Source organism: Myotis myotis, unplaced genomic scaffold, assembly GCF_014108235.1.
Source record: "Myotis myotis isolate mMyoMyo1 unplaced genomic scaffold, mMyoMyo1.p scaffold_m19_p_3, whole genome shotgun sequence".
NCBI lineage: Eukaryota > Metazoa > Chordata > Mammalia > Chiroptera > Vespertilionidae > Myotis > Myotis myotis.
In genome coordinates, this window is record NW_023416335.1 from 139,498,459 (window position 1) to 139,525,189 (window position 26,731).

The 26,731-nt window shown below is 36.8% G+C and overlaps 1 protein-coding gene across 3 annotated transcripts in view; it reads right to left on the reverse strand.

The window, feature by feature from the left end:
- NAV3 (neuron navigator 3) overlaps positions 1–26,731 on the reverse strand; it is an 840,800-nt gene that overhangs the window by 39,914 nt on the left and 774,155 nt on the right. For 2 of the 3 annotated variants that reach the window (XM_036299344.1, XM_036299341.1), the window contains 4 exons: positions 17,815–17,898; positions 9,192–9,303; positions 1,695–1,816; positions 678–698 (listed from right to left, as the gene is read on the reverse strand). In XM_036299344.1, the coding sequence (XP_036155237.1) occupies positions 678–698; positions 1,695–1,816; positions 9,192–9,303; positions 17,815–17,898 (339 nt within the window). The remainder of the gene's footprint in view (positions 1–677; positions 699–1,694; positions 1,817–9,191; positions 9,304–17,814; positions 17,899–26,731) is intronic. The other variant, XM_036299343.1, reaches the window with a different exon arrangement.

The following is a 26,731-nucleotide window of genomic DNA, read 5'->3' on the forward strand; positions in this document are numbered from 1 at the left end:
AAAAAGGACAGAAATTACCTTTCTTGTCTATTTGCACTTGGAGAATTTTGCTTTGGGGCGTTAGTTTGCAGGTGCCATCCTAGCCACTGCCTGGGGTCAGTATGTAAAAGCAGAGTATTAACAGTTGCAGCACAGTATCTCTAAAAAAAAAGATACCATGTTTTGTGTTTTTGTTTTATTCTTGTATTAATCCAGCGTAGCGCAAACATGGAAGGCTTTTAAATAGTGCAGGGTCAAGGGCATGGCTGTCAGAGCACTCATTTAAAACTAAGTACCTTGAAGGGATTTCATTCCCAATGATTCTCTCTTCAAGGCAATTTGTTTTAAATGGCCACTTTAGCGCTACAATCAAGTCATGTCCTGCTGACAGTATAAACTTAAAAAGCAAAATTAAATCAAATTCACCTAACACTTCATTAACTGTGGTTTTCTATTGAAATTTTCAATTCCCATACTATTTAAAATCAGAATCGGTATCCCCTACAGCTCTATTCAGAAAATGGTTTTACTTCTTCTTTTTAAAATTTGAGATTAAAGTGAAAAGACACAAAGGAAAGACATACAAGGTAATCTGCTTTTAAAGGGTATAAAAGCCTACTGCCAAAATAAATAGCATTCATGCCAAGGTAGGGTGTTTTATATAGATGCATGCCAAATTGCCCACAGTTTATATTCACCTCACTTCCTCTAGAGTTCACCTTGCAGAAACATGAAAGAGTGTGTAATTACAAATCAAGGGAATGAAGGCTGAGCAGTATTTTAAAATATTACCTGCATAAACATTTTTTAAAACAAAAAAAGATATTTCTCTCATTATTCATAGAAGGTACTCCAGGAAAATCTTCTGAGAGTTATATTTTAGATTCCATCAAGAGTTATACTTATTTAAAATCTGCTTTGTTTCATGGCATTAAGCGAAATCCTTTACTTCATTGTTTTTAAACATTTTTGCAATGATAGCATCTTCCCCTCAGTTATTTTAAGAAATTGCTTAATATTATCATAAATAATATCTCTTGCAAACTAGTTCTGTTAAAGTGCATTTCCATATTCCTGCTATATTCTCCTGCTAAAAAAATAAAGCAGACATTAATTTAGTTGATTTCTTACATGGTGAAACTTTATTCAAATGAAAAATCCTATTGATGTGAGGAGTGGGGAGACTTTCATGGTCTCTTCTTTCCCTTTTATCAACTCCACTTCTTCTCTTTCTCCATCACCATAATCGTCATCATTGTCATCACTACCACCATTACCATGATCACCATCATCACCACTATAATCATCATCATCAAATCATCTTTTTCTTCTCCTTCTGCACAATAAATCCCTACACTAAGTCATCTATTTACATATGTTATTCTTCTTTACAACAACTTTACAAAGTCAGTATTACTCATCCTATTTTTACAGATGAGAATATTTAGGCCCCACAAAAGGTGAAGTAATCAGCCTGAGATTAAAAGAAAAAAAAAAGTGGCAGAGCAGGAATTCAAACCCAAGTTTAGTCCCAAATCTAAAACATGCTCTTCAGCACCATGCCACCCTAACCTGGGTGACCAGTGCAGCATTTGAGGTGCTAGTCACTGAATGAGACTCTTTATAAACTGGTACACATCTCTAAAGCCCCAAAGGATAAAAAGCCTGACTCACTGTACAACAATGAGCCTCAGAGTTCCCTGAAGAGAGCTTACCCAGTTTTTCTTTTTCTTTTTCTTGGAGTCAGCATCATTACCACTGCCAATGCTGGAATGGCTGGTGGCACTGTTGATACTAGAAACGCTTTCAGAGGAATGCTGCCTTCTGATGCGGAGATCTAGCAACAGATAGAGAGGATCACATTTGCTCATAAAAAGTTAATAATTCCAAACAAATTAGAATTTAGGTTTCCTGAGAGGCATTCTGCTAATAAAAGTCAACATAGCTTTGTAAGATCATTTATAAGTTTAATAGAATGCAACCATATTTACTTTAATTAACTGGCTTATGTGCATTAAGGTTCAATAAGCATCTCATATAAGTTTCCAGCACTGGTGGTTTAGTGAGTGCTGAGTTTTGTCCAAAAATGAAATGCTATGCTAGTGATTCTACTCAATACCTGGATCAAACTGGACTTCCAAAACAATTTATTTCAAATGATTAGTTTCATGGAGTCAATGGAAACTCATAATAGCATGGGAATTAATTGTGTCTTTTTAGTATTTGTGCTTTGAATAAAGTTACTGAACTCAAGTATATTAACTGTCCATTTCATAGAATCATACCATGTTAGAGCCAGAACAAATCTTGGCAGTCATCTAAGCACTTCATCTCACAGGTGAGGAACTGAAGTGCAAGGAAGTTAAGTAACTGGAAAAAGTGGGAGAGACACTGAGAGAAAGAGCCTTAAGAGACAGAGAATGTGTAGGCGGCATTTGTGATTTACACAGAAAACATTCCATCTTACCCCTAACCCCTGCTGATGATTTGGAACAATAGTAACAGTAACAATAACAACAGGTAATTATAAAGCTAGCTTTTATTCTGTACTTACTCTGCCCTGGGAACTTCTAATTGTAATCTTTACGTAAACCCCTGAAGTGAATTGAATCAGTTAATGTAATTTTCTCTTAGTCACTCAGCTGAAAACCAGGGAAGCCAACCAGAGACCTGGATTGATTCTAATGTCTGGTATGCTAACTGCCATCTATCTATACTAATAATAGAGGGATATGCAAATTGTCCAGGACACCATCACAATAACAGTAACTACCTAACAGCAGGCTGCATGGGGGCAACAAGGCTGGCAGTGGGGGTTAGTGAGGGACAACCAAACAACTGAACAGCAGGCTGCATGGGGAAGAAGTTGGGGGTGACCAGGCTGGCAGGGGGGGCAATGAGGGGTGACCAGGCTGGCAGGCAGCAGGGCAGTCAGGCTGGTATGGGGGCAGTTGGGGGTGACCAAGCCGGCAGAGGGGGGCAGTAAGGGGCAACCAGGCCAGCGGGTATAGTGGGGGGACAATTAGGGGCGATCAGGCAGGCAGGTGAACAGTTAGGAGCCAGCGATCCCAGATTGTGAGAGGGATGTCCAATTACTGGTTTAGGCCAAATCCTGGGGATGGGTCTAAACCAGCAGTTGGACATCCCCCAAGGGGTCCCCAATTGGAGAGGGTGCAGGCTGTGCTGAGGGGACCCCCCATACACGAATTTCATGCACCGGGCTTCTAGTGTATTTCTAAAAAGCATGTGGTACTTCTTGAGTTACATATTTTAAGGAGGATAGTATTTTATATTTAATCTCTTTTTGAAGATATTGACTTACTCTATACAAACAGCTTATAAGACTTATTTATACTTATTAAAATAAAAAAATTATCTACTTACAGTGACTTGATATTAATTGTTAGTGGAGACATAAAGAGCTTAAAAATATTTTTAAGGTCAAATCTGCTTTTAGGCTATTTCTATTATTCTACTTAATTGGCATCAATAAAGATTTATCAAGCAAAATATCTCAATGGAAGATATTGCAAATTACTATATGGCTTTCAAAACTTTTCCATAGAAATAATAGTATAAAATCAAAGGTTTCCAGTTGACTGATTTATCAGTAAAATGATCCATGCCAATAAAACTGTAACTGGTTACTTTAAAAACATAATAAATAAGTATACATGTGGGTATATAATATATGTAAACATGTCTCCATCCTTACACTTATATACATATATATAAATAAGCGGTTTAATTTTTCCTTTAATATAATAACATGCTGACACATTTTATACAGGGGGGAAAACTAGAGCCACTTTTCAGAATCCCTTGAGTTTGGTCTCTTAAAAGTATTTCTAAAAATAATGATAACATTTACTGTTTTTGCATGCCAATAATATTATCAAAGCAAAAAGCTAAGCCAAGGTATATAGATGTGTGCCATTTTGATTCAATAATAAGAACATGATATCTCTGAACTAATATGGAGGTTAGATGAGTAATCAATAGAAAAATGTGTGTAGGTATTTATTTGTATTATAAATTTCTTCTGCAGTTGTCTATAAGCTTTTCTGAACAAGATGTAGTTTTGCCCTAATAAATGACTTTCACAAGAGAGAAGGTGTATTAAGCATGAAGTATCCAGAGTTTTTATTATATCCAGATAATAAATTGTATTTGACTTTTATTAATCCCCAATTTTAAAAAGATAGGTAAATTCTTGTAATCAGAGGTCAAAAGTAGTCCTGAGAGGTATTAGTTATGCTCAACTGCAACTGTATCTCCAATAAAGTTTAACAAAGGCATACTTTCAATAATATCATAGGATGAAGGTAATGCATTTTACTTTTCTCTAACAATTCCTTTCTTGGGCTTATAAGTATTTGATTCAGTACATGGAACATCACAGAACTAGGTAAAGAATGGCTGGCCAAACGAATACAAGAATCTGAATTAATACAGAAGCTTACTCTCAAAGTATATATTTCAGGTATGTGTTTGTTCTGGTATTCATTTTCCACTTCTCACCCTTTGCATCACCACTGTCCCAGTTCAAACCACAACCATCACTTACCTGCTCGACAGCAAGAATACCTGTCAAACTTATGCACCTTCAAACCATTCTCTTTTTTTTCTTTATTGATTAAGGTATTACATATGTGTCCTTATCCTCCCATTGTCCTCCCAACCCCCCACTCATGCCCTCACGCCCCTGTTGTCTGTGTCCATTGGTTAGGCTTATATGCATGCATACAAGTCCTTTGGTTGATCTCTCTCCCTTACCCCCATCCTCCCCTACCTTCCCTCTGAGGTTTGATGGTCTGATAGATGCTCCTCTGTCTCTGGATCTGTTTTTGTTCATCAGTTTATGTTGTTCATTATATTCCACAAATGAGTGAGATCATGTGATATTTATCTTTCTCTGACTGGCTTATTTTGCTTAGCATAATGCTCTCCAGTTCTATCCATGGTAAGAATTCCTTCTTTTTTATCATAGCATACCATTCTACAAACAGTAGCTGGGAAATCTTTTTATAAGAAAAACTTCATCATCACTCCCTCACTTAAGACTTTTCAATAGATTCCCATTTTAATAGGAATAAAAATAATTTAAATTCCTAAATAATGGCCTAAAAGTCCCTCAGTAATCTGGTCAGTACTTATTCTCCATTCTGGTTCTATTTGCTTTATATCTTTGTTCATTACCTTCCTTGTATTAATTTCATAAAGGCACTAAAATCTATTTTCTGTCTCAAGACCCTTCTTGAATATTCCTCTCTCATTTTAAAATATGACTTGGTACTTACTCCTTGGACCTCTCACTTGTTGCTAATTAGAGAGGCCTTTCCTGACTATGCCACCTGCAGTAGGTTTCCTGGTGCCCTCACTCTCTCTGACACCTATTCTCATCTATTTTAGAACTTAGAACTACTTGGGCATGCACATTAGCTACATCAGTGATCACAACTGTTTATTTTCTGCTCTCCTACAGATCAAAAATTGATGGAGACAAAGGCTATTTTTACTTTGTTTACCATTTTATACTCAGTATCGCATGTGATTGGCGATCAATAAGTACTCGTTGAATAAATTTATTCTTATTAGTCATTCAACACAACTATGTTTGCCTGATATTTCTAAAAATTATTTACTGTTGACTGCAACTTAGTACATGTTTTGTTAAATTGTACTTGGTATATTTTAAGGAAATACTATTCCATGTTTATGCACAGAGGTAGTGAATTAAAAAGCAACAGCAGGTTTTGAAAAATATAAATACAGATTTCCACTACCTTTACCTTTCAGCCTTATAGCAATTATTTAGTTATAAAGTCATAATTGTTATATATAATATACAAAAATTACCTTTTGTTAGAATGGATTGTGAGCCCTTGAGTACACTGGCGCTTTCTCTCTCTTTTATTTATCTTTGTCTTTCAAGATCAAACAGAGTGCCTAATACACAGCAGATGCTCAGATAATGTTTGTGAATAAATAAATAAATTTATTCTATGATAGACTACTATTATTTATCAGGCTTTGTTAATAAATGTGATGCACAAAAATAGAGAAAGTATAAAGTTAACATAACTTTGTAAATTACTATGTGATTTTACCATAGTTTGATCTGTCTATAAAAATGCTGCCTCACTCCAAATACATAACTTAAGATTACATGTTAAATTTTTTCCTGACATAAAAATCTTAAAGGTCTCAAAAACTTTATTATATATTTAAGAAGACAAATGTATAGTCTATACAATCTTAATAACCCAAGAAAATATACATAATAAGTCCAATTTACTGTGTAGTTTCTCCATACACAATTTGTGTTCATTGATTTTAATACTGAATTTTAATATCCTATATACCTATATTGAACCCTTTATAACTATTTGTGCAACTCTTTGTTTTTGTCAGTTTTAAATCTTGTCAAATTATGTTTTAATCTTTTTTGACCAGTTTGTATCACTTATATTTACTTTAGGCACCCTTTCCCCATTTTTGAGCCAAGAAATTCCTATTTTTTAATTCTAGTAGAAACATTAAGCTACCTGTTGCCTAAGATAAAAGAAATCCTCCAAGAAAGTTTTACTTCAGTGACTTGCACTTTGTTGAAGAAAGGATTAAGCTTTTTAAAATCCCTTCTGGACCTATTTAGGACGTGAAGATTTAGAACATAAGCTGCTTTGTTATAGCTCTAAGATAAGCTTTAAATATGCAGTAATTTTCCATGCAGCATGTAACCAACTCCCCCACATGCAAAGTTGCTAAATTCTTAACAGAAGTAGTCTCTAGAGAACTAGTATGTCTCACTTTATGTAATTGTTTTCCTAAAATTTAAATTATGTTTTTAAAATTACATTCTTTTCTATAAAATTTGAATAAGCACCTTTCATAGGCAAGGCATCATCACAGCTACCAGGATTAAGAAAACACCATAGAGCAGGAGAGGCAGTACATTAAATAAATCAAGGCATCACAGTATAATGCACATTTTGATGGGGGAAGTACAGTTATTTCAAGAAACCCATCACAACAGGACCTCATCCAGTTTAAGGGTCAAGGAGGCATATTTAGGCTAATTCTTGCAAGGTCTCAAAAAGTTTTTATGCTTCACAAACAGGGTAGAAAGTTCCAAGCAGAATATAAACAGAATATACAAAGTACTTGTGAAGAATTGGAAGATGTTCAGGGTAGGTGAAATATGAAATATGCAATCTGACAAAAAAGCAAGGTCTGGAACAGTGTCTAGCACATGATTGGTAATCAATAAATATTTATTGACTAAATGAAGCTGAAAAAGAGAGATTGTGTCAAGCTAAGGTGTTTGTATTTCATCCTAAAGGCAATATGAGATACATGTATGGAGATATATGTTGTTGGACAACTGCACTAGCTGCAGTGTGAAGAGTGAGGTGAAGTGGTGTAAGATGAAGAGCAGGAAGGCTTTAGGAGTTTCTGGTCATGATTCAGGGAGGAGATGAGGGATGTTGATAGTAGGATCAGGGAAAGGGGGGAACAGATCCAAGAGATAGTCAAGGGGTAGAATCAATTTGACAATTTCTTAAGTGAGGCGAGGAGGATTTATATGTGACATGTACTTGTAGATTTCTGACTATAAGAAAGGTGCCATTTACTGAGGCAAGAAACAGTGATGGCAAAGCAGGTGTGAGAGAGAAGATGACAATTTCAAATTTGTAGATGTCAAGTTAAAGCTGACACACAGACATCCAAAGGTAATTAAATGGAATTCTCTCTTCGGCAACTGTATGTACAGATCTGTAACTCAAGAGATGAGCCTAGATTGAAGAGATAGATTTGACAGTTGGCAACACATAAATGACAAAGCTAGAGCACTAGATGATTTTGTAGAAAATTTTAGATAGGATGGAGAGAATCATAAGATAAAAAAATCATAATGGAAGAGAGTTTAGGACCGGGTCCAAAGAAATACCAACATTTAACAAATGGATTCAAAAAGGGGAACCTACAAGAGAAACTTTAAAAGAGATTTCAAAGAAGCAGAAGAAAAACTAGGAATGTGGATGTCATGAACATTAGAAAAAAATGTTTCAAGTAGGAAGGAATAGGCATTAAATATCAAATGCTGTTACCATGTCAAATGCAATAAGAATTTTAAGTGTTTTACTGAATTTAATGTTATATAAGTCATTATTGATCCTGAAGGGAACAATTATGGTGGAGTGGTGAGAAGAGTAGCAACATTCCAGTGGTCTGAGTGTGACTTGCTACTGAAGACATTGAAAAATTCCATAAAAATGTCCCAGAATTGCCCTAACTGGTTTGGCTCAGTGGATAGAGCGTCGGCCTGGGGACTGAAGGGTCCCAGGTTCGATTCCGGTCAAGGGCATGTACCTTGGTTGTGGGCACATCCCCAGTGGGAGGTGTGCAGGAGGCAGCTGATCGATGTTTCTCTCTCATTGATGTTTCTAACTCTCTTTCTCCCTTCCTTTCTGTAAAAAAAATCAATAAGATATATTAAAAAAAATTTTTTCCCAAAATTAATCTGGAAATGGGAAGAGAGATGATAGGCATTCAGAATTTAGGTAAAGAGGTGAGCATACTGAATGCTATTGAAAAGAGTTGGAATGTGCATAAGAGGAATTTATGTAAAAAAGGAATAAGATATTAATATAGATTTTTTTTTCAGTTATATGCAATATTTCCATCAGGAGCTTATCACGGGTGGTGGCAGAGAAAATGATTGCATCATTGTTTAGAATTGTTGCTGCATAGTAATAATGAAAAACACCAACTTTCAGTCATTGTCTTACTGTTTTAAAATTTCCTACAAAAGTGTACATTTTTACTGCCCTTACCTCCCAGATGAGTTGCTCCCCCTAAACCCACTACTTTGTACTTTGATTTTATTTTTTATATAGATCTAGATTTTCATACTACTTACTGGGTTTATTTTGCTTGAGGTCAGATATAAATGCATTAACCAATCACTCATCCCCACCTTCACCAAATCAAGTGAAGAGAAATGTGTATATAACTATAGAAGCTAATTCTTTAAGGTCAGTTTAAAAATTATTTGACAGTGAAAGCCCCTCTTAAATTCTGAGATTCGGACTACATTAATACCAAATATTCATTATAAAAAAAAGTCACTGAGTAAAAGCAGCTTTTATCCAATTAGTAAATAAAGGACTAATGTATTCGATGCAAAATGGCAATATTTCTAACCATACCTTTAGGAGGGTGATCTGGACCATTTAGGGCTCCCTGGATGGCAGCCTGGGCAGCAGAATTCTGGGCCTTCAGCATTTCAATGGTTTCTCTTAGTTCTATGAGTTCAGACTCCTGTGAAACAAACAGTTTAGAAGATTTAATCCCTAGAAAGAAAATTAAACTGTCCCTGTTGTTCAAAATTCACCATCCAATGGGTTTGATTTTATGTCGTGCTAAAGCCCTGGGAGACATGGCTATTTGGCTCACCTTGTCAAGTTGTATTTGACAACTTACTACTTAGTTAAATGTAAAGGAGAATTTAAAAATTTTCTTGGTTATTTTCTTATAAATATGATCTGAATAGTCCTTATTCTTTTCAAAGGGTGGCACCAGAGCTGAACAGTACAACATAAAGCATGATATCACATTGCTTATTTTATACCAAACGTATTCATTCAATCTGTGGTCAAATTGCATAAATATCAGTATGTTCTGGTGCACCATATTGCATTCACTGTCAACTAGAAATCCCACGTTTTTGTCAAATAAGTGGTTTTAGATTTTGCCTCCTGTATTTAGCACTTGGGGGATGGATTCTTTATATTCAAGTATAAAACATGGAACTCATCCATAACACATTCCTATTAAAATGAAATCTTATTAAATTATTCTGGCATATCAAGATCACTTTAAATTTTGAAACTTTTCATCCAATAAAATTCCTTATATGGAGACCAAATTTCACCAAGCCAAAAAACATAGGAATTTTTAAAAAGTGAATAAAAATACATGTATTAGAGAGTCCTTATAAATAGTTAAATTACAAAAAAAGTTTAAAAATAAAATTTTTATAAAACATCTATTATTCATTGAACTAAGGTAATTCTAAGATATGCCCCAAGGAAAATCCCTGGATAAATTTAATCTTTCACATTTGTTTAAGTAAATTTATTTTACCAGATATGATACACCATGAGAAAGATAACAAAGAAAAAAAAGAATGAGAGTGCTTTTTCAGCATAGGCAGTATTTCCATCTGGAGCTCAAAAACAAGAAGTATCCTTCTTGGCAGTGATGGTAATCCTAAAAATTAGAATTCCTGTCAGCCTCTTAGAGGGAGGATTCCTTGATGATATATTTGTCATTCATCATTTTCTCTAGCATCTCTGGCAGAATCAGGCTTGGGTTCTTCATCCCAAGGTGAATAGTTTATCCCTACTCAAGGTTTTCCAGAGTATACAAAAAAGGTAGGATTATGACAACTGCCTTTGAAGGAAACTGCTACACACATGGGAATGTCAGTGATGATTCTAACCTTACACACTTACAAAAAAAGATAGACGATGCTAATTGAAATGAGATCCAGGTTTGGAATAGATACCTGGTGCCTCCTATATCTATTTTCATTAGATATCTGACATATTCTTAACAGATGACAGATTAAAAAAAAAAACCTTTTATAGACCTCTAATAGCTTAAAAGTCAAAGAATGTCATAATGAAAAATCAATACAACCTCCTGGATTTGTGGAGGGATCTTCCAACACTTGACTGTAATTTCATTTGTATTTGTTTATCAAAAAGAAAAAGATCATGTTTGTGGAAAGCTTCCAATGTCATACACAAAATTCAGATCCAATTTATCATAATTTATCAGTCTCTCCAAGTTCTGTCTATATTCTGTCCTTGCCCAACAAGTAACAGAATGTTTACCAAAATGTAATTTACTTCTCTGTAAAATAAATCTTCTAAGATATAAAATGTTTACTTAAAATTCATTCTGCATTCAGAAATTTATCCACAAAAAGATATCTATGGTGCATATTTAATGAATCACATAATTCAAATAGTAATGTTATAACCATGCATTAAATGTCAATAGAAATCAGATTTTCATTCTTGAATTTAGAATCAATAGTGCTTGTATTGTGAATTAAAAATCTGCTAGAACATTGGTTTTAGGTTTAAATAGGAAAAATAGAAATGGGATCTTATGCAAATGTCTAAACATTTTTGCTTAATTTTATGAGTTAGCTGACTTATTCCAATGTCAATGTTTTTTTTATTTATGTATTTATTTATTTATTTATTTTTATTGCTTAAAGTATTACAAAGGGTATTACATATGTGTCCTTTTTTTTTTTTGAAAAAATTAGAAGTAGAATGTTCAGGACATGTTGCTTTTTTAGAAAATTGTGTTTAATATGAGATAGAAGAATAGTCACTTTCTAATATTAAGTATCTTTTTTCTTGATTTTTAAAATATATATTTATGTTGAGAGTATTACAGGTGTCCACCCTTTCCTCCATTTCCCTCCTCCACCCGCTCCCACCCTGCCCCAGGCCTTCACCACCCTATTGTCTGAGTCCATGGGTAATGTGTATATGCATACAAATGTTTTGGTTAATCTCTTCGCGCACTTTTCTTCCCTCCCCTCTGAGTTTTGTCAGTCTGTTCCATATTTCCATGCCTCTGCTTCTATATTATTCATCAATTTATGTTGTTCATTAGGTTCCTTGTTTGTTTATTTTTAGATTCAATTGTTGATAGATATGTATTTATTGCCATTTTATTGTTCATATTTTTATCTTCTTGTCCCCTTCTTCTTAAAGAACACCCTTTAACATTTCATGTAATACTGGTTTGGTGGTGAACACCGTTAGCTTTTTCTTGTCTGTGAAGCTCTTTATCTGACCTTCTATTCTAAATGATAGCTTTGCTGGATAGAGTATCTTGTTTATAATAGCACATATTAGTAGCCTAGTTGTTATGCAGTGTGACACAATAAACCCAAAGGAAGAATAACTAGGTAAGGACTATTCTTTATATAACTTGGGAAAATCACATCTGTGAAAATATTAGTTTACCAAATTCATATTAGTAAATTTTTAGGATAGCTTTATAAGTATAAATAAGCACTTGTTTCATCCTCTTTAATTAGATATATAATGAAGTTCTACATTGAAAATCTTTTCTAGCCTGAACTAGTTCTCTCTCCATATGTGCAAAAATTCCTTCCTTCTTTCTTATTTCAGTAGAGACCCATTTAGACTTCACTCCAACTAGAACCATATTTCTCTTTCCATATGATTTCCCATCTTTGCTTTAAATATCCTTCCTCACTTTTAAAGGCCAAGTGGTATTTTAAAACCTGAGAATCAAAAAAAAAATCATTTATCTACAATGAACCATTCAAGATCATGATGCCCCCAAAACCCGCTGACTATGTAAGACTCCAGTTTTCCATTAGAATTTCTTGTGTAAAAGAAGCTGGATAGAGTCAGTGCCTCTTCTGTTTTATATGTATCTCTGAGGCTAAATTATGGAAGCCGGACTTGAAATGCTTCAAAAAAATGATAAAACATTATGTTATAACACTAGCCTTGCTTAGTGTTCCCACCTAATGTCCTTACCATACCTGACCTCTTTGTAAATCTCTCCTGGTCACAGGCCTTGTTGAGTATCCCACAAGCTTGGCAACAAATCTCCCATCAACCAACTTGACAACTTCTAGGCTAGGATCTTAAAAATTTCTACTAAACCTGTCTTTCACTTCCTCACATTGACACTCAGTTATTATCACACTATCAAGCTGGAGTTCTTTTGAATATATCACACTCCCCCACCCCTTTATATGTGGCTTAAAATCATGAATTTTTCTACTGAAAGAACCTGGCTAGCCCTGGTTCTAACTAAATAAACAAAATTCACCAAATCTCAGTAAAGTAACTTGAATCAATAAATAGCTTATGGATTCAAATCATTCTATGTCATAAAGGGCTAGTGAATATATTTTATGACCCTAATAATAAAATTTTAAAAACACTTCAAGATAAAAAAAAGTATTTTAACCTGAACTTGTAGGAGTTAACATCAAGACCCATTTTAACTACTAAATTTTTCGCGTCTACATGATCTATTTCCAGAGACTTCGCTTTGGATTTTCGCATTTTTAAGGTTTAAGTTTCTATTTGTCTAGTCGCCGTGAAAAAGTGGTTCACAGAGATGTAAGAAAGAACAAACCCTAGATGTTCTAGTTACCATAAGGATCAATATCTGAGCTCCATCACTCTGACCTTCAAATGAGACTAACTTAGCCCCCCTTAATATTTGTTCTATTTATCCCTGGAACGACAGCTATAGGGAACTGATTTGAAAGTCTTCTGATTATGAGGAGAGCTTTAATAATTTCACAAGGATTTAGCAGTAGTTCTGTAAAAACATAGATTTGTAAATCATAAAAATATAGATTTGCAGAATCTGTGCTGTTGTGTTGACTTGAGTTTCAGCCTTTCTCAGCTGGCATTCTATACGAAAACAAAGCTCCAAACAATTCGACTGCCATTTTTTTCAAATCTGACAAAAATGGTACATAGCTATACCCATGTAGATACAGAGAAAAGAAGTCATTCCATCTCATAAACATCTCAGGGCATTTGGTCTTACTTCTCTGAAAGAATCTTAGAATTTGTAATCCAGGTAAATCCTTGATCAAACTATGACACTATCACAATATGTTGAGCCTTACTTTCAGGGCAATTCCTAAAGATAATTTCACACACCAGCTAGCATTGTTAACAAATACCCTACCATTGGACTTGCAATTATATAACATGTGGTCTTCCAGTGGCTACAGGTTATGTTGTTAAACTATTGGGAAATACTGCTAAGTTGATTTTCACTAACTTTTATCACATTAGTCCACTGTCAAAACCCTTTGAATGGCTCCTTATTCCCAAAAGACCAGATTCTTATATACTTTCCTAGCCTTAGTTCATTTCCCTCCACATTCCTACTTTTTTCCTTAATGTCTCCAATAATTTCCCTCGTGGCTGCTCATGCTCATGGTGCTCCTTCCTCTACGACACCCAGTCCTCCATTTCCTCGGGTTAATTTTTTCATCCTCCCAGAACCTGACAAGGGCTCCCTGCCACTTCGGCTCTGGAACCCGCATGAAGGTGCAAAGGTCCCCTGTAAGAACGCTCAGGCTTCTATTCTGTTGTATTCCAACTGTCTCCCAAACATTCTGCCTCCTGAATTATTCATGCATGTGCTTTTCTTTCTTACCAGGATATAAGTCTCTAAAAGCAGTGTTCGGGCACCTAACAGGAAAAGCAAGAAAATCAGTCTGATTTGGCTTTTGGAAACAAGGAATGATTTTAGGACACTATTGAAGGGAGTGATTTAGGTCCACACAGGGAACTAAAATTTTGATATAGTTTTCAGACTACTAATGACAGCTGATTGTGAAAATCATACTTTAGAGCCATAATAAGCCAGAACACTTGGCCTTGAATCCTAGTTTAATCTCTCTATTAAGTATGGAACCATGAGCATGTAACCACCTTGGCCTTTTGTTTTTAAATTGGAGAGAGAGAGAGAGAGAGAGAGAGAGAGAGAGAGAGAGAGAGAGAGAGAGAGAGAGAGAGAGAGAGAGAAGGGGAGAAGGAGAGAGAAAGGGAGAAAGAAACTTCAATTTGTTGTTCCACTTATTTATGCATTCATTGGTTGATTCTTGTATGTGTCCTGACTGAAGATAGAACCAGAAACCTTGGTATATTGGGCAACATTCTAACCAACTGAGCTACCTGGCCAGGACCGGCCTTTTTTTCTTTATATATTAGCATCCTACCTTGCTACCCAATGTGCTCATTCTCACTTTTAAATTTTTCAGTGGAGCTTATCTTCACCTAAAATCCCATGTTTTAACTATAGTTTTATTTAGTGTGTTACCTACTAGAATAAAAATCTATTTTACATTATAACCACTGATAAAATGGGATGTAAATAGTGTGTGTGTGTGTGTGTGCACACGCACGCACACACACACATACATACTGAGTTCTTAGAAGCTAGAACAGTTCCTCATATAGAGTAGAAATTCAGTACAACTGGGGTGAATGACTAAATGGACACTGAACACACCATAGAACACCAGGAACTCTGCCCTGAATTCTCTAATCTTTTCCTCAGGATTGTTGGGTCACCAGAGAGCAATAGACCCTTTTATCTCAGCTCCCTGAAGAAATGGCTTTACTGAAATGTGATTAAATGTTATGCCCTCAGCTTTTAGAGGAATGCCTATTTGAACAGTGATTTTGTCTTTTGTTATTCCATGACCTCAATTTGAAAAACTTTACAATACATTTGTTCTTGAATTCAGTGCCACAAAGTTTATCTCCTCGATCTAAATTATGTTCTGCTCAGAGAATGAGAACTAAACTTGCCCAGCAGTCTTGCTTGTGCCTTCATGTCCCTGATGTTCACTTCAGTTCAGTGCTTGCGGCAGTAATTATACAGGCTCGGGCATCTTGTTAGATGCATCCCTCCTCTGGATTTCACTAGATTCTGTCACCGAATTGTGCTACAGCATATTGCAATCAATTTTATCAAAGAATATCAAAACCACTTGGAAATAGGCAAGTTATAAATCTCAGATTACTAACATGGTTACTAACATGTGTGTGTACAGCTTTCAATTAGAGAAGAGCCATCAGTTAAAAAAATGGCAAGGGCAATTTCACACATTACTGTATCTTCTGAGAAAACTTAATAGATTTACTTTATTCTTACTTTAAGGATAATGGGTGCATAAATTATAAAATCCCTTGTTTTGTGGAGATATATTTTAAAATATCCAGACATTAGTCATAGGCATTATAAATTAACAGACCAGCATATTTTCCCCAAATTTCTATGAGATATTTATTTACAAATAAAAAAGAGTTGAAAGAAATATGGGGGCAAAAATATATTAATTTGAACTTCTTCAAGATTTTCAGCAATATGCCTGGCATATGACCAATGGTGAGTTTGTTTCTCCTACATTTTTTAAAAGGGAAAAAGCAGCCCTAACTGGTTTGGCTCCGTGGATAGAGCGTCGGCCTGCAGACTCAAGGGTCCCAGGTTCGATTCCAGCCAAGGGCATGTACCTTGGTTGCGGGCACATCCCCAGTAGGGGGTGTGCAAGAAGCAACTGATCGATGTTTCTCTCTCATCGATGTTTCTAGCTCTCTATCCTTCTCCCTCCTCTCTGTAAAAAAATCAATAAAATATATTTTAAAAAAATAAAAATAAAAGGGAAAAAGCAGAGAAATGTAAAAGAAGGTAACCTTTGTTGACTGTCCACTGCGTGTGACATTATTATAGTATCTCACTTACTCCTCCTAATTCTTCTGACTCCTAGTTGTTTAAGCCCCAATTTAAAATGATGGCTGTGAGGGTCAGAAAAGGAAGCTTCCACTGAGATTCACACCCAAGCCTCTTGGGCTCTGAGGTGTCCATTCTTTCCCATTCGGGTGTCCTAAAAGGCCTCGTAATTATGTTTGCTGACTTCTTAGGTTACACAGTGAAGAGGTAAAGGGTAACCCCCATCCAAAAAAGATTAAGACACCATTTTTGTCTTAAAAGGACTTTGTTATCTTCCCTTGCAGAACAGGTTTGACAGGGATGGACAGAGTTCTCTTTCATGGGCAGGAGAAAGCTATGAAATAGGAGAAAGGAAGATAAGGGCAAATAGAATAAAGTTTGCTAATTATAGCAGGCAATTATAGGACTATTTGATTTTCTCTTTTGGTTTAATTGGGCTCTTCATTCCGTGTGTGTGTGTGTGTGTGTGTGTGTGTGTGTGTGTGTGTGTTTTAACTTTACTATAACACACTTTATAGGACTAAAGACAAAATAGAAGGCATCCCTGTAGATAGATATAGTGATTCTGGAAAGATCCAAAACCTTTTAGATTATGAATCTCTTTGAGCATTAGATGAAAACTGTAGACATCTGCTTACATTATACACACATGCAGTTTTAAAAAACACTTTCATACAATTTGAGAAACTTCACGTATCTCTGACACCCATCCGGACTCAGGTTAGGGCCACCATGCTAATGGCAAAGGTAAGTTACTGGTCATCAAATAGAAAGTGTCTAGGCTGTTCCTAGGAAGCATGTAAATGTTGATCCTTCTGCTTTTGTGGACAAAATTCTGTGTTTCTTCCTTTTTAGTATTCCTTTTTCTAATTCATAAAATCCTTCATGTTTATTTTTTAAGTTTTTGGTATATTTAATTTTACTTAAAAGACAACATCCCCAGGTGCCAACTAGCCTTTTTTTACTAAAAAAAAATTACACAAGATTTTCCCTTGTCCCATAGGAGCTGTAACCTAAATCCCTTAGAATCCTAACACCTGTTCCAGGCCTTCTTTGTGTGTATCTCAGCCACAGGCCTTCTTCATGGCATTTGTGAAAATTCTTGTCAGAGTGCAATTTTATCAACTGCATAATAAATTGTGCCTAAAATAGTCTAACTCTCCTCTTCTACATTTATTTCTCTTTCTTAATAGCTGAAATAGTTAATAATAATAGCTGTAACTTAATAGTTACAGTCAGAGTTAAAACAATAGATCACCTAGAAAGAACTGCATGTGTGTGCATATGTGTGTGTGTTCCAATATGGATTAATCTGAATCCTAAATCCTTAAGTGAAAATATGAAAAGGCTTTACCTTGTCATTGCTCCAATTTATCACAGGATGGATGTTCTGCAGTATTTTTTTTTAAGGAGCAACATCTTAGGTAATAGGTTTAAACATCCTATGCAACTTGCCATTTTATTGTAAGCCCCAGTGGCAATTCCTGGACATACCTTTTGTTCCGCTGTCATTGTAAGACTTTGCAGTCGGCCAGTCATATTCCCTAAACTCTTTTCAAAAGCTGCCACAAGGTGAGCCTGTGAATAAAACGGGAGGAACACATGTTCAATGTCAGGACCCTATGTGGACGGATGACAATGCTTCACTCTACAACATGCTTAATTTCAGGCATTCTGACTCCTGAAGCACCACGGCCATCATAGTTAGCTTCCGATGGCCCCTCTCCATTAACACAAATCTCCACCTATCGTGTTAACATCTTCAGCTTAAAACCAGGGTTTCAGTCCCTTGACATTTCATGTGAGTTCACCTTCTGAAGGCATTTTGCAAATAACGACATCTTCTACCTCGCCCATCGTGGAGGATTTGACACGTCAAATACTGAATAGAGTTCTTAGTTGCCAAGTTTTTAGACTGAAAGCCCAGGCGGAGGTCAATGGACAAATGGCCTTCATTTTTGTACCTGAGTGATGACCTTTGGAGATATTGTTAGCTCCTGGATTATAATGACACTCTCCTTCCAGTGTCAGGCATGTGCTGACAGCTATCCCATTATCTTTCCTTTGTCTACTTACAAAGAATTGAATCGAAAAGAGTTGTCTTGACTTTCCAAATTCTGTTCAATAAAAGGGCTTTTATTTCTACTTTTTCCTTTCAACTAAGGAAGAGCGGGTAGGCCAGCCAGAAGTAATAATCAGTTCTATTTTATTTAACATTAAGTTTTGGTAGCTTTGCGGTTTTATTTTAAATCTCAGAGAATGATACCTATTACAGCAGATAACCAGAAGTCGTATGATTAAGTGTTTGACAATCTTATTATAGCTCTAAAATAGGCCAGTTTTTATTCACACGCCATTTTGCAACAGCTTCACCCACAAAATATTAAGCATGAGGAGGTGCTGCAATCTTCACTGGGGCGTGAGGCAGAACTCCAGGCATGTTATCTCAAACTGATCAATTTTATAGTATGTCCACTTAAAGCAGTGGTTCTCAACCTTCCTAATGCTGAGACCCTTTAATACAGTTCCTCATGTTGTGGTGACCCCCCCAACCATAAAATTATTTTCATTGCTACTTCATAACTCTAATTTTGCTACTGTTATGAATCGTAATGTAAATATCTGATATGCAGGATGTATTTTCATTGTTACAAATTGAACATAATTAAAGCACAGTGATTAATCACAAAAACAATATGTAATTATATGTTTTCTGATGGTCTTAGGAGACCCCTGTGAAAGGGTCACTCGACCCCCAAAGGGGTTGCGACCCACAGGTTGAGAACCGCTGATTTAAAGGGATACAACCTACATCTATAATAAACTATGTGTGCGAGGACATTTAGCAATCCTTGCCTAAGATTAATTTTTTGAGGGAAGGAAGTGAGAGGACTCTCAACACATCACCTGGTAACTCCAGCAGAGCTGAAAAGCTGAGGTACCTATTATCAAATCGATCATAGGAGTTCCAAGAATTAGGGCACTACAAGTTTATTCCTGCATTAGTAAGAGCTAGACTTTTATTCCATTATTGGCAACAGCTAGATTGCACAAGACCCTTCCATTAGCATCATGATACAAAGGTATCTTTGTTCCGAGCTCTAAATTTATCCTGGGCAGCCTTTCTTTTCCTGATGCTGTAATAGAGAGAGAAAGATAACTTGGAGAGGGCACACCTATTCATCTTCAGCCCATCAGTATGATTCTTTATTCTTTTCTGATCCCCTCCTCTCAGTGCCCCCCTTCCCCTTCTCTCAAACCCACATATTTGGAGAATTATACTAAAAGTTTGTTAAGAGACTTAATGGTATAAACAACACTTTTTAAAAAAGAAATTGACTTCAGACAGAGGAGGGGAAAGAGACAGAGGGAGAAAAACATCAATGTGAAAGAGAAACATCCACCAGTTGCCTCCCACATGCACCCCAACCCTGATCAAACCAGACACCTTTTGGTGTACGGGACTATGCTCCCACCAGCTGAGCCACACAGGCCAGGGCAGGGTAAATAACACTTTTTAAAACAGGAGTATTATCTTATAGTGTAAAATGTTTTCAATGGCAGGGAACGTCATTACATCAGACTTAGTACTCTCAGAAATTAACATAAGGTCATGTCCCACTTTTTTCTATTCTTAACCTTTTTTAAATTGTAAAGATATGTATAAAGCGAACAAAAATGAAGATGTGAGGCTCACTGGTTTATCACATAGTAAGCACTCAAGCACTGACTAGTCCAATCAAGAGATAGGACAGCTGAAGGTCCTAGAAGTCCTCCCCTGCCCCTCCCCCACTCTGTCCCCTCTCCTTTCCCCAGAGATAACTGTTGTAACATTTGTAGTAATTATTTCTTGCTTCTCTTTATAGTGTTACTACACAAGCTTATAGCCCTAAAACTGTGTTTTAGCTTTGCCTATTTTGAAAACACTCAAGTAGAATAAAATGGCAGGATTTTTGTGTGTGACTGCTTTCCTTAACATTGTGTTTTTCAGATTCATCCATGTGGTGTGTAGGAGTTACATTATGCTGAACGCATTGCTCTCTGTAATTTGTAATACCTTTGTCCATGATAACCATCTGTGCTGATTTCAGTTTAGACTGTTGGAAATAATCTGTGACCCTGAAATGGGTTACTGCATCATAAAACTAATATTGCTTGTTTTATTTTAAAATATTGAAAATTCTGGCAGAATACCTTTGTTAACATTTACTAAAAGAAATGCAAGATTCTACTTAATATTGCAAAGTTTTAATTCTCCCTAAGAATTGTAAGTTTGAATTTTTGGACTGTGAGTCCTTACATATATAAACTTTAACTGAATTCCTTTACTTTGTGCATATTTTATCAGTTCAACAGGTGTTAAAAATATGACAAAGAAAGCAAGGCTATGAAGGATATGCTGTACAAATATAGTGCTTATATGTTGAAGCTGTGAGTAAATAAATATAAAATATTCACCATGAGAATGTCAGTTTTCAATCTTTGGAAAATTTCTCTTCATTAATTATTCACAAGAAAACTGGTTACAAAAGAACATTTTGAGTCATATTGTTCTCAATGAAAATATGTTAAAAGTATGTTAGTGAAATATTGCTTTAAGTTTATATGGCTTTGGCTTAATGTTTCAGGTCAATTTTGTTACTTTGAATGTATAGAAGATTAAATTTCTTACCCATTGGATTAATAAAAAGGGAGTACATGAAGTAAATAGGGGAAACCATTTCTACCAGGGATGATTTTTTTTCACCTTAATGGAGAGAATATAGAAAATAAAACTGATTAAATTACAGGACAATATATTTTGTCTGAAAAAGTTTATAAAATTATGACTTTTTTAAATTGTGGATTTTTAGGAGGGTTGTTAATCATAGTTTACTTGGTTCTGGCTTTTCTCTTAGCAGTTGCATAATTTTCAAGCCAGAGTACAATTTTCTCAATATGATGATGATGAATGTGCCCCAACTTGTGTTTGGTGGAGTCTGTCAAGGTAATAAATTAGACAAGACTATTAGTTAAGGGAAGGAGATAACACCTACTACTATCTTTAGTTTGGAAAACACACAACATAATCAGAATAGACATGTAAAGATAATTATTGTGCTACCAAATAATAAGAAGAAATATCATTATGAAAAATGCGTGCATTGCATTTGTTCATTTAGAATTCAGTGGCAGTCTGTCAACCAAATAAAAGTACTTTATACACATATTAATATGAGGATGAATGGACAGATACATATGACTTTACATTTGAAAATCCATTGTCATATGAGCTGAAAATGACTCTGAAACTATCATAAATAAGGTTTCACATTTTTTTTTACTATATATAATTGGCCCTTCACTGTTTGTCATAGTTGATATGTGCAAAATAGTTTTCTCTTAAAGGAGATGCAGGAAAGCAAGAGTAACTGGTAGGATATACAAAACTATTAAATAGAGCAAAGAAATAGGACACAATTCCAAAACAAAATAATACCCAAGAGATTTTTATGTAAAAGACTTACATGTTGAAAGGCAAAAGAAAGTACATTCAGTATTATCTGTGAAAAATGGTAGTAATAACTAGCATTAGTGCTTATTTCCAAATTCTCTAAGGGCTGAGATGTGTAAAGACAATATATTAAAACACAAACAGATGCATCCCACCTGACTTGGCTGCATGTAGGGGTGCGCGAGAGGAGAGAGGGCCCCTGGCTGACTGTATGATGTGACCACACGTCCGCAGTTGCCTTTGCTTCTGGGGCTCCTGTTTTCTTTCTGTTCCTTGGTGGGGTATTGATTCAGGGAAGGCCAGGCAATAGCTCTTGTCAACAAGCCGGCTCTGCCTTCTACAGACATCCTAGTAGATTAGCTTTACAAAGAGTCTTGCCTGGGCTTTATTGCAGCTCTGTTCAGAGAACTTCTCAAGTGGGCGGGGAGGTCAGTGCACATTCTACTGAATGGAGGTTAGACTCTGCCAGTCAAAGGAGAGGTGAGCTCATAGGATCCCTTTCTGCCTGACCACCGCCCCTTTTAAAAAAGGGGCAAAAAGCATTTTACTAAGGAGCAAGTTTCAAGTAAAGGAGTAAGATTCAAGTTTAAATGTTAAAACAGGGATTATTATGTGGATTCCACATAAATGCCGTCATACCCGGTCCAAACAGGTGATACATCAATTATAAAACATACCCCAAAAATGAAGGAAAAAACGTTTACTTGTAGCCTGAATAAACTAATAAATAAAAGGCTTATATCTACCTCCAAATAGGAACTTCACAAGATTAAAAAAAGAAGACTTGGACTTATGTTGAGGAAATACTACATAGGAATATTTTATTCAGTTTTATGATTAATTCCTGGGCATGTATATTAAAAATATATGTATATATTATTTACATCAATGGATATTAATTCAGGGGCACCTAAGTAAAACATTCTGAATGAAATTTAAATGTAGTAGTTTTGCTTAGAACTGATAAAAAATTAAGTATTAACTTAATTCTTTCATAATTCATTATGGACTATGGGAATCTAAAATGTCATTTTAATAAAGCAAACATTAAAGTTCAACATGACTTGTGTAAAAAGGCAACCTGTGAATAACTCAGATTTCTAAATGTATAAAGATTACATCCTTAAAAATACAAATTGACATGAATATGCAAACTCCATTATTTTTCATTATAATGATCCATTAAAATGTTCAAAATAGAACTGACATTAAAGTTATTTTATAAATATTTACATATGCATCCATTTATACAAGTTCTTGGCTACTAAAATATTTACCCTTAAAGTGATTTTTTAAATAAACTTCTTGTAGAGTAGGAGATACTGAATATCTTCATTACCTTAATTTTTTCACTTTCATCTTTTCTTTTGTCATTTCAGCAATAAAAGTATATGATGGTAAAAAGCTCTAATAATCCATATCACCACAAAATAAAGAAGCAATAAATGGTAAAATAAGGTTGAAATACCTAAGAAATTAAAAACTAGACATCACTTTCAAAAACTATGGCAGTTCTTTTGTGTTTTATTTTATTTTTTAATTTTGTGTTTTATTTTATTTTTTAATTTGAAATACTTATAGGTTCACAAAAAGCTGCAAAGAGAGTATTGAGAGGACCCATGTACCCTTTACCCAGTTTCCCACACTGGGTTACATCTTACATAATTATGGGTGATATCAAAACCAGAATTCAATATTGGTACAAATATGTAGATTCACATAAGAAATGATTACCTCATTGAAATACTTTTACAGTTATAGCCACCCACCTCTCAGGAAGAAAGGTGACCACATCCCTGACAACCATTAAGTTGCTGTTCATTTCTGTAATTGTGCCTTTCTATTCTGTAATTGTGCCTTTCTAGAATGTTATACAGATGGAATTACATATCATGTGACCTTTTGAAAGGGTGCTTTTCCACTCAGCTTAGAGTGAACTTGGAGATATCCACCCAAGTTGTGAGTAGCAATGGTTCATTTCTTTTTACTGCTGAGCAGTAGTCCATGGTATGGATACATCAGTTTGTTTATCCATTGACCTATTAAGAGACATTTTGTTGTTTCCATTTTTTTCATGATTAAAAAATAAGGCTGCTAGTCACAGTTTGTTTGTTTCTTTGTTTGTTTAGTAGCTCTGAGGTGATTTGAGAAGATTTCTAAAATCTAATCTAATAAAAAGAGGAACATGCAAATTGACCATACCTTTGCTATGCCCCAAGCCAAGCCCACCAGCTAATCAGAGCGACTGTATGCAAATTAACCCAACCAGAATGGCGGCTGGCAGCCACGGAGCTGGAGCAAGCAGGAGGCTTGGTTGCCCAGCCATAGAGGAAGCCAAGCTTCCTGCCTACCCTGGCCGGCTGTAGCCTCCACTCAAGGCAACAAAGTTTCAATTATAGAAGGTAAATAAATCCCAGATACCTGCTTCCAGCCAGCCTCCACTGGGAGCTGGGGTGGCTAGGGGCCGTGGCCAGCCTGCAAACAGCCATCAGCCCCTCACCCAGACTGGCCAGGCACCCCAGCAGGATCTACCTCCCTGAAGGGGCTTTGGCCAGCCTGAAAACAGCCCTCAGCCCCTCACCCAGGCTGGCCAGGCACCCCAGTGGGAATCCCACCCTGATCCGGGACACCCTTCAGGGCAAACCAGCCAGCCCCCACCCATGCTCCAGGCCTCTATCTAATCTAATAAAAGAGAAACATGCAAATTGACCACACCTTCGCTATGCCTCAGGCCATGCCCACCAGCCAATCAGAGCGACTGTATGCAAATTAACCCAATGAGGATGGCGGCTGGCAGCCACAGAGCTGGAGCAAGGAGGAGGCTTGGTTGCCCCTGGCAATGGAGGAAGCCAAGCTTCCCGCCTGCCCTGGCTGGCTGTAGCCTCCCCTCAAGGCAACAAAGTTTCAATTATAGAAGATAAATAAATCCCAGATACCTGCTTCCAGCCAGCTTCCACTGGGTGCTTGCGTGGCTGGGGGCTGTGGCCAGCCTGCAAACAGCCATCAGTCCCTCATTCAGGATGGCCACACCCTCATGGGGGGCTTGGCCAGCCTGCAAGCAGCCATCAGCCCCTCACCCAGACTGGCCAGGCACCCCAGCAACACACCCCATCCCTGAAGGGGATGTGGCCAGCCTGAAAATGGCACTTAGCCCCTCACCCAGGCTGGCCAGGCACCCCAGAGGGGACCCCCACCCTGAAGGGGCTGTGGCCAGCCTGCAAACAGCCATCAGCCCCTCACCCAGGCTGGCCAGGCACCCCAGCAGGACCCCCACCTGATCCGGGACACCCTTCAGGGCAAACCAGCCAGCCCTCACCTGTGCACCAGGACTCTATCCTATATAATAAAAGGGTAATATGAAAATTGACCCTAACAGCAGAACAACTGGGAATGACTGGTCACTATGACACACACTGACCACCAGGGGGCAGACGCACAATGCAAGAGCTGCCCTCTGGTGGTCAGTGCACTCCCACAGGGGGAACTCTGTTCAGCCACAAGCCAGGCTGATGGCTGCCAGTACAGCGGTGGTGGTGGGAGCTTCTCCCGCCTTCTCAGCAGCACTAAGGATATCCGACTGCAGTTTTGGTCTGCTTCCCGCTGGCAAGTGAACAACCCCCAAGGGCTCCCGGGCTGCCAGAGGGATGTCTGACTGCCAGCTTGGGCCTGATCACCCAGGGAGCGGGCCTTAGCCAGCAGGTGGACATCCTCCAAGGGGTCCCAGACTGCGAGAGGGCACAGGCCGGGCTGTGGGACCCCCTCCCGCCCCTGACGGCACAAATTTTTGTGCACCAGGCCTCTAGTGCATTATAAAGTAAAAAAAAAGATCATGCAAAATAGGATATATTTTAAGCACACATATATGTGCAAATTGCACTACTAGTGATAACATAGATATACATTAGAGAAGCTGGAAATATTTGCACTTTGACTCTAAGACTAGACTTTTAAAACAAAATCACCTATTTGGCACCATTTCCTCTAATTCAGTTTATTACTTTTTAAAAAAACTATCACCTCCCAGGGAAAGACTACAGATATCTTTTCCCCTTATTACTTCTTCCTCCATGCCAATTAATGCCACAGGTACACTGGATACCTGCTTATACACCCTATGTATATCAGTGCTTTATACATGAAAATGGTGAGTTTATACTTTTCCACTACAGGAACCAATTTTTACCCTTTGATGGTAATACCAACACCCAGCTGAGAATACATACTACACAGTCATAAAACCATTGTGAAAATAGTGTGATGTGCATGATTGGAGCAGAAGTGGCTGACATTGTTTTAATATGTTTGTTCCATTTCGGAACAATAGTGAAGATTTGATCCCCCAGGACCGTCCCCTCATGTTAGAATTAGGTTCCGTGCGTGTGTGTGTGTGTGTGTGTGTGTGTGTGTGTGTGTGTGTGTGTGTCTGGTAAGCCTTTGCAAGAGGGTTTTGTATATTTGTGTTAATAGGTATAGCTATAATAATAAAAGCATAATATGCTAATTAGACCAGACAGCCGAAAGACTGTCCAGACAACTTTCTGGACTAACCCAGGGCTGCGAGGGCCAAGCCCCTTGCATGAATCGTGTATGGGGCCTCTAGTAAAAAAATAATGTTGGAAGGAAACACAAGAAAACAATAACCATGAATGGGATGAGAATCTCAGAGGGAAAAACAAATAAATCCTTTTTATTTAAAAAATTTTTAATTTTAGTTTTTTGTGTAATTTTTTTGTTTTAAAGAATAATTTACTGATTTTTAGAGAAAGAGGTAGGTAGAGGGGAGAGAGAAACGTCAATGTGAGAGAGCAACATCGATCAGCTGCCTCCTGCATGCCGCCCACCGGGAATGGAGCTGCCCTGACTGGGAGCCGAACCAGCAAGCTCCTGGTGCTCAGGAAGATGCCCAACCAACTGAGC